The 15482-nt window shown below is 43.3% G+C and overlaps 1 protein-coding gene across 3 annotated transcripts in view; it reads right to left on the reverse strand.

Annotated features, from left to right (window-relative positions):
* Positions 1-3716: 3716 nt before the first annotated feature.
* LOC105463890 (zinc finger protein 157) overlaps positions 3717-15482 on the reverse strand; it is a 58266-nt gene continuing 46500 nt past the window's right edge. For all 3 annotated transcript variants that reach the window (XM_071088255.1, XM_071088254.1, XM_071088256.1), the window contains 2 exons: positions 15043-15165; positions 3717-14775 (listed from right to left, as the gene is read on the reverse strand). In XM_071088255.1, coding sequence (XP_070944356.1) covers positions 13550-14775; positions 15043-15165 — 1349 coding nt within the window. In that variant the 3' untranslated portion in view covers positions 3717-13549. The remainder of the gene's footprint in view (positions 14776-15042; positions 15166-15482) is intronic.

A 15482-nucleotide genomic window follows, 5' to 3' on the forward strand; every position in this document is an offset into this window, starting at 1 on the left:
AGGAAGGAAGGAAGGAAGGAAGGAAGGAAGGAAGGAAGGAAGGGAGGGAGGGAGGGAGGGGGGGAGGGAGGGGGGGAGGGAGGGAGGGAGGGAGGGAAAAGAAAGAAAGAAAGAAAGAAAGAAAGAAAGAAAGAAAGAAAGAAAGAAAGAAAGAAAGAAAGAAAGAAAGAAAGAAAGAAAGAAATTACAAATAAGAAATATGCCAAATGGCGTTTATTAACAAGAGTTTTCAGTGGAAGTCATCTATAGGCGATATGTCAATGTGCTTATTTCTAAATGGGGAGATTTGTTAAGAGGCGTCATGAATGGGATATTTTGATAGATGTTTTTGAATGGGGTGATTTTTTTTCCGCAACAGGTTCGTGAATGAAAGATTTGCCAATGGGTAGATATCTCTGAAAGGGGATATTTGCCAGTCAGGGGGTCATCAGTGGGGATATGTCGGTGGGATATTCATGAAAAGGAAAGGCTCAGAAGTGGCCACAGTAGGCAGAATTCTAGAAATGTGCCCCCATATCCCTCACCCCTATATAAACTCCTTGATTGCAGGTAGAATCTGTGAATATGATGAGATCTCACTTGTGGTTATATTACATTATATAAAAAAGGGATCTTGCAGATATAACTAAGGTTGCTCATCAGTTGACCTTAAAATAGGGAGATTATTCAGGTGAGCCTAATATAAGCACATGAGTCCATCACAAAAGCAGAATTTTCTCCTGCTGGCGGCAGAAGAGGAAGTCAGAGAGATTGGAAGCATGAGAAGCATTTGACACGTCCTAGCTGGCTTCGAAGATGAAGAGGCCCACACGGTGAGGAACTCAGTCAGCCTCTAGGAGCAGAAAACAGCCACTGGCTGACAGCCAGCAAGGAAATGGGGATATCAGTCCTACTTACTGCAAGGAGCTGAAGTCTGCCAATAACCTGAACAAGGTTAAAAGTGGGTCCTTTCTGAGAACCTCCAGATAAGAGTCCAGGGTAACAAATACTTTGACCTTGGCCTTGTGAGACCATTAAGGAGAGAACCCAATACAACCTGCCTGGACTTCTGACCTACAGAATTGTGAGATAATAAATGGGTATTGTTTTAAGCTGCTAAGTTTGTGGTAATTTGTTATACATCAATAGAAAACTAATACAGTTGGTCAGGCGAGGTGGCTTATGCCTGTAATCCTAGCACTTTGGGAGGGCGGATCACTTGAGGCCAGGAGTTTGAGACTTGCCTGGCCAACATGGCAAAACCCCGTATCTCTAAAAATACAAAAATTAGCCAGGTGTGGTGGTGCGTGCCTGTAATCCCAGCTACTTGGGAGGTTGAGACATGAGAATTGCTTGAATCTGGGAGGCGGAGGTGGCAGTGAGCTGAGATTGTACCACTACACTGCAGCCTGGGTGACAGAATGAGACTCTGTCTCAAAAAAAAAAAAAGAAAAGAAAAAGGGAAGAAAGAAAGAAAAAAGAAAACTAATACAGTTAGTATTTGCCAGTTGGGTATTTGTAAAAGAGGACATATGTCACACTGAGGAGAGGGGGCTCTTTAAGATAATTGTTTACCAAGGGCTTAGGGATTTGCAAGTTATAGTCTTGGCAATAGTTGGCAATAGTACAGATCTTCATTTATTTACTTTTTGAAGAGATGGGGATCTCCCTATTGCCCAGGCTGGTTTCCAACTCCTTGTCTCAAGCAATCCTCCCACCTTGGCCTCCCAAAGTGGTGGGATTAGACTGTGCCGAGCCCAGTAGAGATTTTTAAACCTGGAGACTTATCATGTGAGGACTGCATACTGAGGAACTGTTATGGGTTCAACTGTGTCTCCCCAAAAGATGCATTGAAGTCCTAACCCCCAATACTTTAGAATGTGAAAACAGGCACATTATCACCGGGAGAATAACTGTCCTCAGAAGTCTTTGAAATGTTGCTACTTGTCAGTGGGGAGATGTTCACACTAAAAATTAGTGTACAAGCATCATAATAAGAATGAAAACATTACAGGCTGGGCCCAGTGGCTCACGCCTGTAATCCCAGAACTTTGGGAGGCCAAGGTGGGCAGATCACTTGGGGCCAGGAGTCCGACACCAACCTGAATGACATGGTGAAACCCCATCTCTACTAAAAATACAAAAATTAGGTCAGGCGAGGTGGCTCACGCCTGTATCCACAACACTTTGGGAGGCTGAGGTGGGCAGATCACCTGAGGTCAGGAGTTCGAGACTAGCCTGACCAACATGGAGAAACCCCATCTCTGCTAAAAATACAAAATTAGCCAGGCGTGATGGTGCATGCCTGTAATCCCAGCTATTCAGGAGGCTGAGGCAGGAGAATCACTTGAACCCAGGAGGTGGAGGTTGCAGTGAGCCAAGATTGTGCCATTGCACTCCAGCCTAGGCAACAAGAGTGAAACTCCGTCTCAAAAAAAAACAAAACAAAACAATAATTAGCTGGGCATGGTGGCGTATGGTGTATGCCTGTAATCCCAGCTACTCAGGAGGTGAAGGTTGCAGTGAGCCAAGATCACGCCACTGCACTCCAGCCTGGACGACAGAGTGAGACTCTGTCTCAAAAAAAAGAAAACATTACAAATGAACATATTATATTTGTGACATCTTTGGGAGAGATTGTCAAAATCATTGAGTTAAAGTTGTCAGTGTGAATAAAATTATTGTTATTATCGTAAGTTGCCATTACTAAAATGTATCACTACTAAGTTATAAATTAAAGTATATTTGCCACTACTAGTAATAAGAATAACCAATACAGAGAGCTGGATATGTGCCTAGCACTATTCTAAGTACTGTACATATATGACTTCACTGTCCCTCAGATTTAGGCATCATTTTTGTCCCCATTTTACAGATGCAGCAACTGAGGCATAGAGAGGTAAATATTATTTCCCCAGGGACACATAGCTAAGTCAAGGCAGAAACAGAAATGTTTTTCCTAAAATTTAATGTAGGCACTAATTAAATTTTTTCTTTTTTCCTTTTTTTTTTTTTTAAGACAGAGTCCCGCTGTCGCCCAGGCTGGAGTGCAGTGGCGTGATCTCGGCTCACTGCAACCTCCACCTCCCAGGTTCAAGCGATTCTCCTATCTCAGCCTCCCGAGTAGCTGGGATTACAGGAGTATGCCATCATGCCTGGCTAATTATTGTATATTTTTTAATTTTTTTGAGATGGAGTTTTGCCCGGCTAATTATGTATTTTTAGTAAAGACAGGGTTGCACCATGTTAGCCAGGATGGTCTTGAGCTCTTGACCTCGTGATCTGCCCACCTTGGCCTCCCAAAGTGCTGGGATTACAGGCGTGAGCCACCGCACCCAGCCTAAATTTTTTTCTTAATGAGGTGGGGTGTGGTGGCTCACACCAGTAATCCCAGCACTTTGGGAGGCCAAGGCAGATGGATCATCTGAGGTCAGGAGTTGGAGACCAGCCTAGCCAACATGGTGAAACTCCATCTCTACTAAAAAAATACAAAAATTAGCCAGGAGCGGTGGCACGCTCCTGTAATCCCAGCTACTAGGGAGGCTGAGACAGAATCACTTGAACCCAGGAGGCGGAGGTTGCAGTGAGCCGAGATCACGCCACTGCACTCCAGCCTGGGCGAGAGAGCAAGACTTCATCTCAAAAATTAAAAATAAAAGTAAATAAATACATAAATAATTTTTTCTTAAAAATAATATTACAAAGACTCAACTTTTAAAAATACTGATCTAGTTCAAATCTTTATTTTTATAATTTCCTATTTTTAAAACTTTATTGAGATGTAATTCACATACGCACAATACAATTCATCCACTTAACATGACAATTAAATTAGCTTTAGTACATTCAGAGTTGTGCAACCATCACAATAGAATTTTAGAATATTTTCATCACCCCCAAGAGAAAACCAGCACCTGTGAGCAGTCACTCCATTTCTACCACCTACCCCCACCCCAGTCCTAGACAACCACTAATCTACTTTTTGTTTCCCCAGTTTTGCCTATTCTGGACATTTCATATAAATGGAATTATACAATATGTGGTCTTTCCCGACTGGCTTCTTTCATTTAACATGTTTTCAAAATTCATCCACATTGGCAGAATGTATCAGCACCTCATTTCTTTTTATTACTGATTAATATTTCATTTTATGAACATACCACATTTTGTGTATCATTTGATGGACATTTGGGTTGTTTCCACTTTTTGGCAAGCAGGAATAGCACTGCTGTGAACATCTGTGTTCAGGTTTTTGTGTGGACATATGTTGTCATTTCTCCCAGGTAGATACCCAAGAATGCAATTGCTGGATCACATGATACATTTATTTTTAACATTTTCAGAAATTGTCAAGCTGTTTTACAAAACAGCTGCACTATTTTACATCCTACCAGCAATGTAGAAGGTTCCAATTTGTCCACATCTTCTCCAACACTTGTTGTTATCTGTCTTTTGGATTCTAGCCATCCTGTGGGTGTGTAGTGTTATTGTGGTTTCAATTTCCATTTCCCTGATGGCTAGTTATGTCGAGCAGTTTTTCATGTGCTTACTGGGCATTTGTATATCATCCATAGAGAAATGTCTATTTGAGTCCTTTGTCCATTTTTGTTTACAGTTATTTATTTATTTGAGATGGAGTCTCGCTCTGTCAGCCAGACTGGAGTGCAGTGGCACGATCTCAGCTCACTGCAGCCTCTGTCTCCTGGGTTCAATCGATTCTCCTGCCTCAGCCTCCCGAGTAGCTGGGATTACAGGTCCATGCCACCACATCTGTCTAATTTTTGTATTTTTAGTAGAGATGGGGTTTCACCATGTTGGCCAGTCTGGTCTCGAATTCCTGACCTCAAGCGATCCACCCACCTTGGTCTCCCAAAGTGCTGGGATTACAGGCATGAGCCACTCCGCCCAGCCTTTGCCCATTTTTTAGTTGGGTTATTTATGGTTTTGTTTTTGTTTTTGTTTTTTTAGCAAAGTTTAAGTGTTCTTTGCGTGTGCTTTTTGTCCCATATCTAAGAAACCATTAAGGCACAGGATTTGAATGCATATCTGGCTCCAGCATTCATATTCTTAACCATTACACTACACTGCCTGTCTAGAAACTAAATGGCTGTTAGTAACATTGCACATTAAGTTATTACAAGGGTTTCATGTTTTGAGCTAAAAAACACCCATGGGGCAGACACCCTATATTCATCCTCCAACATCAGCACGGACTTCTGAAGGATTCTGGGCTAGAACTGTGATGCCATGTATTAGGGAGAAGGAATGAGTCTCAGGTGAGAGCAGGACTGGTCCCCATGCTGCACGCCGCACACCACTGTGACCTCCATGTGCTTCCTCTCGGCCATCACAGTTTCTCCCAAACAGAGATTCACACACAGACACCCCTAATGCTGGGAGGTGTTCACTTTAACGAATTTTCTAGCAGGGTGATGGAAGCAAATCTAGTGACTCTAGGGCTATAGATATCCTGCCAGGAGGCCACACCAGGGCTCTGGAGCAGGCAGCCTCTCTGCAGGGACTGTTTCCCCAGGGCAGCCACAGCTAAAGAGGTCTACCTGGAAGGAAGGTGCTCCCCTGCAGCCTGCCATTCCCACTTGCTGTTTAATGCCACCCAGCTGCATCCAGGGTGTGCAACAGTCCTTGGGATGGAGAAACAGTAGGAGACCAGAAAAGAGGCAAGAGGAAGCCTGAACACACCCAGGATTGAGGTAGCAAGAGGGAGGGTAAGGTAGCCTATTCCAGGCTTTGGGGAGTCACTAGAAGCAGCTTGAACAGTCTGGTTCCAGAAAATAGCTCAGGGCTGAGCAAACATGCCAGGACACTAGAAAACAGCCACAGGGACTGAGAAAGAGTCTTGCAGTGACATGAACAGCCAGAGTACAGTCCTTGTAGTTGGGACAGGCAAAGACTCTACAATAGTCAAACAGAAGAGGCAATTGTCACCACATGTCATGCAACAGTGAGAACTACCTTGGAAACAGCCAAAGAAACAAACAAACAGCCGGAGGCTTAAAGCAAAAGTGTCTGGCCTTGAAGAACAGCAGGATTGTTGAACATCTGGAGACCACAAACAGTCCTTGCATTTGGAAGACAGAGGAAAAGGGGATAAGACTCCACAGCCAAAAAAGACCAAGGGACAATCCCTGACGCTCAATAAACAGTCAGAAAAATAAGAAAATAGCCTGAAGGCCTGGGGAACTGCCAGAGTTGAAGGAAGCATTGCTGAGATTGAAAGAACAGTCAACAAACCAGTGTAAAGAGATCAGGGAACAATAACTGCACCTCATAGAGGGTCATCAGAAACTGTAGTGTCATCACAGAGATCAAAGCCACTATACTGATGACCAATGGGGAATCAACAGACACAGTGTTGGGAGCTACTGTAGCATCAGCAGACATGGCTGTGGGAACACATGACGGTCAAAGACACTGTACAGGTAGCTAATACAGGATCATCTGAAACCATGACGTGCTTTCATGACGGGTAGGCTCTAATGAACCCCAGGCATTATGCCGGGGCTCATGAGGTCAGCACACTGTACTAAGGGACAATGGCGCATCAGTGTGGCAGGGATGGGGCTGATACTGTGATGGAGACAAAACCACTTTAGTGGTGGCTAATCAGCAAAGAGTGACTAAGGGCTAATGTGGGGAGAGCAGACAATAGGCTGATTTTTTATGAAGATTGAAGACGCTGTACTTGTGACCAAGATTAGCAGACACATAGCCGGGCGTGGTGGCGGGTGCCTGTAATCCCAGCTACTGGGGAGGCTGAGGCAGGAAAATTGCTTGAATCTGGGAGGTGGAGGTTGGAGTGAGCCGAGATTGTGCCATTGCACTCTAGCCTGGGCAACAAGAGTGAAACTGTCTCAAAAAAAAAAAAAAAAAAAAAAAAAAGATTAGCAGATACAGTGATGACACTAAGATAGGATTGACAGATACTGTGATTGAGAAACATGAGGCAGACTCCATAGTGGTGTCTAGTAGATGGCAGACACAGTGCTGAGGCTCATATAATCAGATTACCAGACATAGTGATGGGCTCCAATGCAGGGCAGCATGTGCTGTGATGGGGCACCATTGCATTCAAAGACATTCTATGCATGGTTGATGGAGGATCACCAGGCAGTGATGGCAGTCAATACAGGGTCAGCAAACACTGTGATTGGGTCTTATGAGAGCCAAAGCCACTGTATTCATGGCCAATGGGTGACCAGAAAGCCAAAGCTAATGTGGAATCGGCAGATACTGTACTGGGAGTTCATGGAGGTTAAAGTCTCTGTTCTTGTGACTAAGTGGGGATCAGCAGAGTAATAGTTGCTAAAGTTGGGTCAGCAAAGACATTGCTGGGGCCTCATGGGTGCTGAGGAAACTGTACTGTTGGTTAATGGGGGAGCAACGAACAGTGATAAGAGCTAATCTGGGGTCAGCAGACTCCACTGAGGCCTCAGTGGGCCAATGATACAATACTAGTGGCTAATGGGGGGATTCAGCAGACAAAATGATGGGACTATGGTAAGGACAAAAATATGGTGATGGGCCCAAAAGCAGGGCATCTGTGCTGGTGGCAAGTAAACCAGAAGACATTCACGTATGGTTAGCAGATATACTCATGGGCTGTAATATATGGGCAGTTGACACACCATTAGGGGCTATTTTAGGGAAAGCAGACACCACTGGGTCCTCAAGCTTAAAATTCTTGCAACCCGATAAGGGGAGATCAAAAGACAGTGACATGGTCATGTGAGTTCTGGAGACATTGTGCTGAGGCCCAAGAGGACCAAAGTCATCATATTGGTAGCTAATTGGGGAACAGCCATTGGGTGCCATTGTGCTGTGCTGAGCCCACTGTGCTGTGGGCTCATGTGGCAAAGACACGGCACCCACAGCTAATAAAAAATCAGCAGAGAGGCCCAGCACGGTGGTTCACACTTGCAATCCCAACACTTTGGGTGGCTGAGGCAGGAGGATCTCTTGAGTCTAGGAGTTTGAGACCAGCCTGGGCAACATAGCAAGATCCTGTCTCCACAAAGAAATTTAAAAATTAGCCAGGCATGGTGGCGCATGCCTGTAGTCCCAGCAACTTGGGAGGCTGTAGCCAATGGGGAATTAGCAAACAAAATGGTGAAGCTAACATGGAGTCAACAGACACTACATTAGGTCAACAGGAAGACAAAACACAGGGCTGTGAGCTAATGGGAGTCAGCTGTCATCATGCTAAGTCTAAAGGAGGGAAGTAAGACATGATACTGACTTAATGGAAGATCATCAGACACTAAGCTGAGGGTGAAGGTTGGTGATAAGACATGATGTGAGCTAATGGTGGGTGATCAGACATCGTGCTCTGGCTTAAAGGGGTGGTAAGAACTGCTCTGAATTAATGGAGGGGTTAGTAGACACTGGACTGCTGACTCATGGGGGTAAAAACTACTATGATGGTGGCTACTGGAGGATTGGCAGAGACTATCCTTAGGCTCTTGGGAGTCAAATCTACAGTGCAGTGTTGGCAAGTGAGGGAGCACCACAGATGGCGACAGTAGCTGATGAAAGTCAGTATACCCCAGACTGGGGCCTCAGAACATGTCATTTTCATGGGGCAAAACAATTTCTAAAGCCTTAGGAGGACCAAGTCGCCCACTGCCAGGAGTCTTTTATTTGCTCTAGCAATCAGTATTTCTGTTTTCCTCCCAGGCAGCCCAGACATGACTCCTGAAATGGGAACAGGGGATGTTTTATTGCTTTGTTTTCACATTTCAATTGAGATATAATTTATATACAATAAAATAAATAAACCTTAAGTTTACCCACTTGATGACTATTGTATTCACACTCCAATGAAGATATGGAGTATCTCCATCGCCCCAGTAAGTTCCCTCCTATCCCTAACAAGTCAATTTTCACTCCAGAGGCAACAACTGTTCTGTTTTGTGTCACTATAAATTATCTTTATTTATGTTTGGCATATTCCATAATAAAAATTTAAAAACATCAACCAGGCGCAGTGGCTCACACCTATAATCCCAGCACTTTGGGAGGCCGATGTGGGCAGATCATCTGAGGTCAGGAGTTCAAGATCAGCCTGACCAACATGGTGAAACTCTGTCTCTACTTAAAAGACAAAAAATTAGTTGGGTGTGGTGGTGCATGCCTGTAATCCCAGCTACTCAGGAGGCTGAGACAGGAAAATCACTTGAACCCGGGAGGCAGAGGTTGCAGTGAGCAGAGATGATGCCATTGCACCTCCAACCCGGGCAACAAGAGCAAAACTCCATCTCAAAGAGAAAAAAAAGGGGGGGAGAAGCAGTGAGCTAAAGATCGGAAGTATTGATGAAATGGCATCTTGATATAGTTAATTAATACTTAATAGAGTGAGGGCATACTGCACAGAAAACACAAAAAATATATTTTATATATATTCAAATATATGCTGTATTGTGGGGTAGCTGATGAGTAATTCAAATACCTTGGGTCACGATAATCATTAAAGGATACTCAGGAAAAAAGCAAAAAAGTACTTAATTTAAAATTTTTTTTTTTTTTTTGAGATGGAGTCTTGCTCTGTCGCCCAGGTTGGAGTGCAGTGGAACCATCCCAGCTCACTGCAACCTCTGCCTCCTGGGTTCAAGTGATTCTCCTGCCTCAGCCTCCCGAGTAGCTGGGATTACAGGCATGCACCACCAAACCCAGCTAATTTTTACTAGAGACGGGGTTTTGCCATGTTGGCCAGGCTGGTCTCGAACTCCTGACCACAAGTGATCCACCCGCCTCGGCCTCCCAAAGTGCTGGGATTACAGGTGTGAGCCACTGTACCCAGTCAAGTACTTAATTTTTTATCAACTTACTGTGACATAGTGCAGTGCTACCAAATATTTAAGGTAAAGGATTCACTTTTACTTATCAAAAAGGTATAGAGTCCCAATAAGATAAATAAGCAAGAAGGTGGGGAAGAACCGTTGTTTTGAGAGATGACTAATCTAATTGCAAACAACCTGCTGGCACAACAACCTGTTCCCAAATACCTTGTTCTGTGCAAAACCCCAGCAGCACAAACTCATTCTTCACATAGCCCCTCCAGCACAACCCTATACAACTTCCCTCCAGCTCTTGCCTCTTTGCAGACAGCCCCTTTCTCTGCTGTGCTGCCCATTGCCTCCTTGCAACCTACTTTCCCTCTAATAGACTTGGTTTCTTTAATTCATGACTGTCTTGGTAAATCTTTTACCACCCGCGATGCCGGCCCCAGCCACCAACAAAAGGTACAATGAAAAACATTTTAAGACAAAACTGAGAGGCTCACCACTAACAGACTCTTACTAAAGGAAACTCTTTGGAGTATTTTTCAGGCACAGAAGAAAATGATCCTGGATGAAACACAGAAAGTAATGAAGTGCAATCAAGGTGGTAAATATTTGGGTAAAATGAAATGAAAACTGCCCACATCAAACAAAAATGTTGTGCAGGGAGATGTGTGTGTGTGTGAGAGAGACACAAATATTATATATAAGTATATATATATAAACCCCACATCATTATATTTAGAAATATATGTGTGTATACCTGTATAAATGCAAAGCTGCTATTAAAAAGTTAACTTTCATAGACAATTTCTTGGAGAAAACCATAAAATACTACTGAAGGGTAGGAAAGATGAGTTAAAAAATAAATAAAGACAGGCCAGGTGCAGTGGCTCACTCCTGCAATCCCAGCACTTTGGGAAGCTGAGGCAGGCGGATCACTTGAGGTCAGGAGTTCAAGACCAGCCTGGCCAACACAGCAAAACCCTATCTCTATTAAAAATACAAAAATCAGGTGGGCGTGGTTGTGTGCACCTATAGTCCCAGCTACTCGGAAGGCTGAGGTATGAGAATCACTTGAACCAGGAGGCAGAGGTTGCAGTGAGCCAAGATTGCACAACTGTGTTCCAGCATGGGTGATAGAGCGAGATTCTGTCTCAAATAAATAAATAAATAGGCAAGGTGCAGTAGCTCACACCTGTAATCCCAGCACTTTGGGAGGCTGAGGCGGGCAGATCACCTGAGGTGAGGAGTTTGAGACCAGCCCGGCCAACATGGTGAAACCCCGTCTCTACTAAAAGTACAAAAATTAGCTAGGTGTGGTCATGTGCGCCTGTAATCCCAGCTACTCGGGAGGCTGAGGCATGAGAATTGTTCCATCCCGGGACGCAGAGGTTGCAGTGAGCCAAGATCACGCCATTGCACTCCAGCCTGGCCAACAAGAGTGAAACTCAGTCTCAAAAAGTAAAAAGAGAAAAGAAAAGAAGAGAGAGAGAGAGAGAGAGAGAGAGAGAAGAGGAGAAGAGAAGAGAAGAGAAGAGAAGAGAAGAGAAGAGAAGAGAAGAGAAGAGAAGGAAAGAACAAAAGAAAGAAAGACAAACCACATTCATGGGAGCCAAGGCTCAAAGCCATTTCATACCTTTCAGATTGGCAATAATTTAAAGGACTGATAATAAGTGCTGCTGAATGGCAAAATGAAAACTTTCTCAAACTGCTCATGGGAGTATAAATTAATACAGTTTGGAAGGGAAATGTCAATACTTAATAAAGTTTAAAAAAAAAAACCTTCTGTATCAATCAGAGCCAACAAAGAGACAAAAACCACACTAGTTATTTTAACAGAGAGAACTTATAAATAACTTTAACTAGTTATGAGGTTGTAAACCAAGTAAGTGAAGAGACAAAAAGAGAACATTAAAGTTATCAGGGAGGTAGCAACTGCAGAAAACAGCTGGGCTGGCATAACAAAGGGAAGAAGTTGACAATTTTTTTGGAGACAGGGTCTTGTTCTGTTGCCCAAGCTGGAGTGCAGTGGTGCAATCATGGCTTACTGCAGCTTCAACCTCCAGTCTCAGACTCCCAAGTACCTGGGACCACAGGTGTGGTCCCATGCCTAGCTGATTTTTGAATTTTTTTGTAGAGATAGGGTTTCACCATATTTCCCAGGCTGGTCTTGACTCCTGGGCTCAAGCAATCCACCCACCTTGGCCTCCCAAAGTGCTGGGATTACAGGCGCGATCCACTACACCCAACCATAAGTTGAAATTACTAAAACTTAGAAAGATGGAGGAGGGGTCCCACGTGGCTAGAATTCACATCTCTAAGGAGGTGACACCAGCCAGCTGATACTTGTGTCTCAGAGGGGATGGGCTACCATCTGTGAGTGCTGGAAAGCTGCAAACTAGATTAAACCGCTGCTATGACAAGGAACTGCTGGTGTCTGAGTGAAGAAGCAATGCTGAGCAGACACTCCAATGACCAAGAGCTAATAGGAATAGAAAAAAAGGATCAAGTCCCTTCTTCCCTCTCCAGCCCCAAAGTGTATATCTAGTATCTCTTATTGGCAAGGCCCAACAGGGAGCAGTTGGCAAAGCCAAAATGTAGTTTGTAGAGTCACAAAGCACAGTCAAGAAGGGTGGGTTTGGAGCTGGGACACAATAGCTTAATAACCAGCACATTGCCTAAATCCTATGACCCATCAGTTCCACTTCTAGATTTAGACACTAAACTTGAAAAAGATACAAATGTCTTTTACTACGGGAATGGAGAGATAAATGACTAGTCAGACCTATACTTATCAACAAGGACAGATCTTGGAAAGGTAACATTACATGAAAAAAGCAAGCTGTAGAACTTTAAATACAGTGTGATCCCATTTATGTAAAATTATATAAAGACAATATAGTAGTATGTATTGCACACTTCATGCTATACCAAAAAACTCACAGGAGATTGAAATTCTAAATGTTGAAAGGAAAACCTTTAGAGGAAAGTATAGGAGAATATTATCATCTTGAAACTGATAATATTAAAACATAAAACTTTAGCCGGGCACGGTGGCTCACACCTGTAATCCCAACACTTTCAGAGGCCAAGGTGAGTGGATCACCTGAGGTCAGGAGTTAGAGGCCAGTCTGACCAACATGGTGAAACCCCATCTCTACCAAAAATACAAAAATCAGCCAGGCATGGTGGTGCACACCTGTAATCCCAGCTACTCAAGAGACTGAGGCAGGAGAAATGCTTGAACCCGGGAGGCAAAGGTTGAAATGAGCTGAGGTCATGCCATTGCACTCCAGCCTGGGCCACAGAGTGAGAGTCCATCTCAAAAAAAATAATAAATAAATAAATAAATAAATAAAACAAAACTTCAGCAGAAGAAAACAGATGACAAAATTTTAAAAACCAATGACAGTCTGGGAGAAGATATTTGCAACACACATGACTGGAAAAAAAAAAGGATTTTTATATTCTCATATGTTAAAAAACAACAACATTTAAACCAAAAAGCAAGAGATGAACAGCCCATTCGAAAACAATGAGCAGAGGACATGAACAGTCAATGCACAGAAAAAAAAACCCAAATAGCCAATCAACAGATAAGATGTTCACACACCACTAATTAGGGAAATCTGAATAAAAGCAATGAGCTATCCCCTAAGGGGATCAGGACATATTTTGATACAAATGTAGGTGCCAAATTTTCACAGGCTCACTGTGTGCTCTGGTGATCATATGCCCCAAGGAGCTTGATCCAATGGTGAGGGAAGTCTTCAGACAGAGGCTTTCTTCATTGTATAACGCCAGGACCGGCCTATGTGAGTTCTCTGATGTTCTGTGAGATGTGCTTTCCGGCAGAAAGCTTTCCCACATTCTTGACACTCAAAGGGTCTCTCTCCTGTGTGAATTCGCTGATGCTCAATGAGGCGTACTTTCACATAGAAGGCATTTCCACATTCACTACATTCATAAGGTTTCTCTCCTGTGTGAGTTCTCCGGTGTTGACAGAGGGATTTCTTCATACTGAAGATTTTCCCACATTCACTACATTCATAGGGTTTCTCTCCTGAATGCATCCTCTGATGTTCAATTAGGCGTGCTTTCACATAGAAAGCATTACCACACTCGTTACATTCATAAGGTTTCTCTCCTGTGTGAATTCTCTGATGGATCCCAAGAGATGAGTGCACCCTGAAAGATTTCCCACATTCATTACACTGATAGGGCTTTTCACCTGTGTGAGTTCTCTGATGATTATTGAGAGTCATCTTCATTCGGAAGAATTTCCCACATTCACCACACTCATAGGGTTTCTCACCTGTGTGAATTCTTTGATGCTGATTTAGGGATTTCTTTGCACGGAAGTTTTTCCCACACTCCCCACATTCATAAGGTTTCTCCCCTGTGTGAGTTCTGTGGTGTTGGGTAAGGGATATCTTTACACGAAATGTTTTCCCACATTCACTACATTCATAGGGTTTCTCCCCTGTGTGAGTTCGCTGATGAATTGTGAGGGTTGCCTTCTCAGAAAAGGTTTTCCCACATTCAGTACATTCATAGGGTCTCTCTCCAGTGTGTGTTCTTGTATGTAGGATGAGTTGTGACTTCCTGCCAAAAGATTTTCCACATTCATTACATTCAAAGGGTCTCTCCCCTGTGTGAGTTTTCTGATGAGCAATGAGGTATGATCTTGCACTGAAGGTTTTTGCACATTCACCACATTTATAGGGTCTCTCTCCTGTGTGTATTCTCAGATGTTCAACAAGGTTTGATTTCCTGCAATAAGCTTTCCCACATTCATGACATTCAAAGTTTTTATCTCCTGTGGGTGTTCTTTTACGTCTAACAAAGCCTGTTTTCTCATGGAAGGCTTTCCCGCATCCATTATATTCAACATTTTGATCCAATGTTTGAATCTTCTGATGGTGAAGAAAGTCATTATCATGTCTGAGGGCATTATCCCCAACAGAACCATTGCCACACAGCAGTGAGAGAGATCCTTTAAAAACAAATCACAGCATGTCACTCATTTATGTAAAATCCCAAACTGGCTTCTCTTGTCACAGTATAAAATTAAACTCCTTAACACAACCTTTAAAACTCTATTCCAGCCGGGCACAGTGGCTCATGCCTGTAACCCCAGCACTTTGGGAGGCCAAGGTGGGCGGATCACTTGAGGTCAGGAGTTTGAGATCAGCCTGCCCAACATGGCAAAACTCCATCTCTACTAAAAACACAAAAATTAGCTGGCCATAATGGTGCCCACCTGTAATCCCAGCTACTTGGGAGGCTGAGGCAAGAGAATCACTTGAACCCAGGAGGTGGAGGTTACAGTGAGCCGAGATCGTGCCACTGCACTCCAGCCTGGATGACAGATGTGAGACTCCATCTGAAAAATACAAACAAACAAACAAAAAAAACCCTCTATTTCCTAAAAGCACATATCAATATCTATCCTTCTTACCTTGCACTGATTTTCTTTTCAACATCAAACATATGATGTATTTATTTGTTTCTGGTCACTTTCCCCTACTATATTGTAATCTCCAAGAGAACAGAGATATTATTTTATTCACTACCAGTTTCCCACACCTAGAACATACCCAGCATATAACTGATACTCATTTAAAGTTTCATGGATGACTAAATGAATATATGAACGAATGCCTGATAACAGAAAGCATCCAAGGCAATGGAGGGAAGGAA

This window comes from Macaca nemestrina, chromosome X, assembly GCF_043159975.1.
Source record: "Macaca nemestrina isolate mMacNem1 chromosome X, mMacNem.hap1, whole genome shotgun sequence".
NCBI lineage: Eukaryota > Metazoa > Chordata > Mammalia > Primates > Cercopithecidae > Macaca > Macaca nemestrina.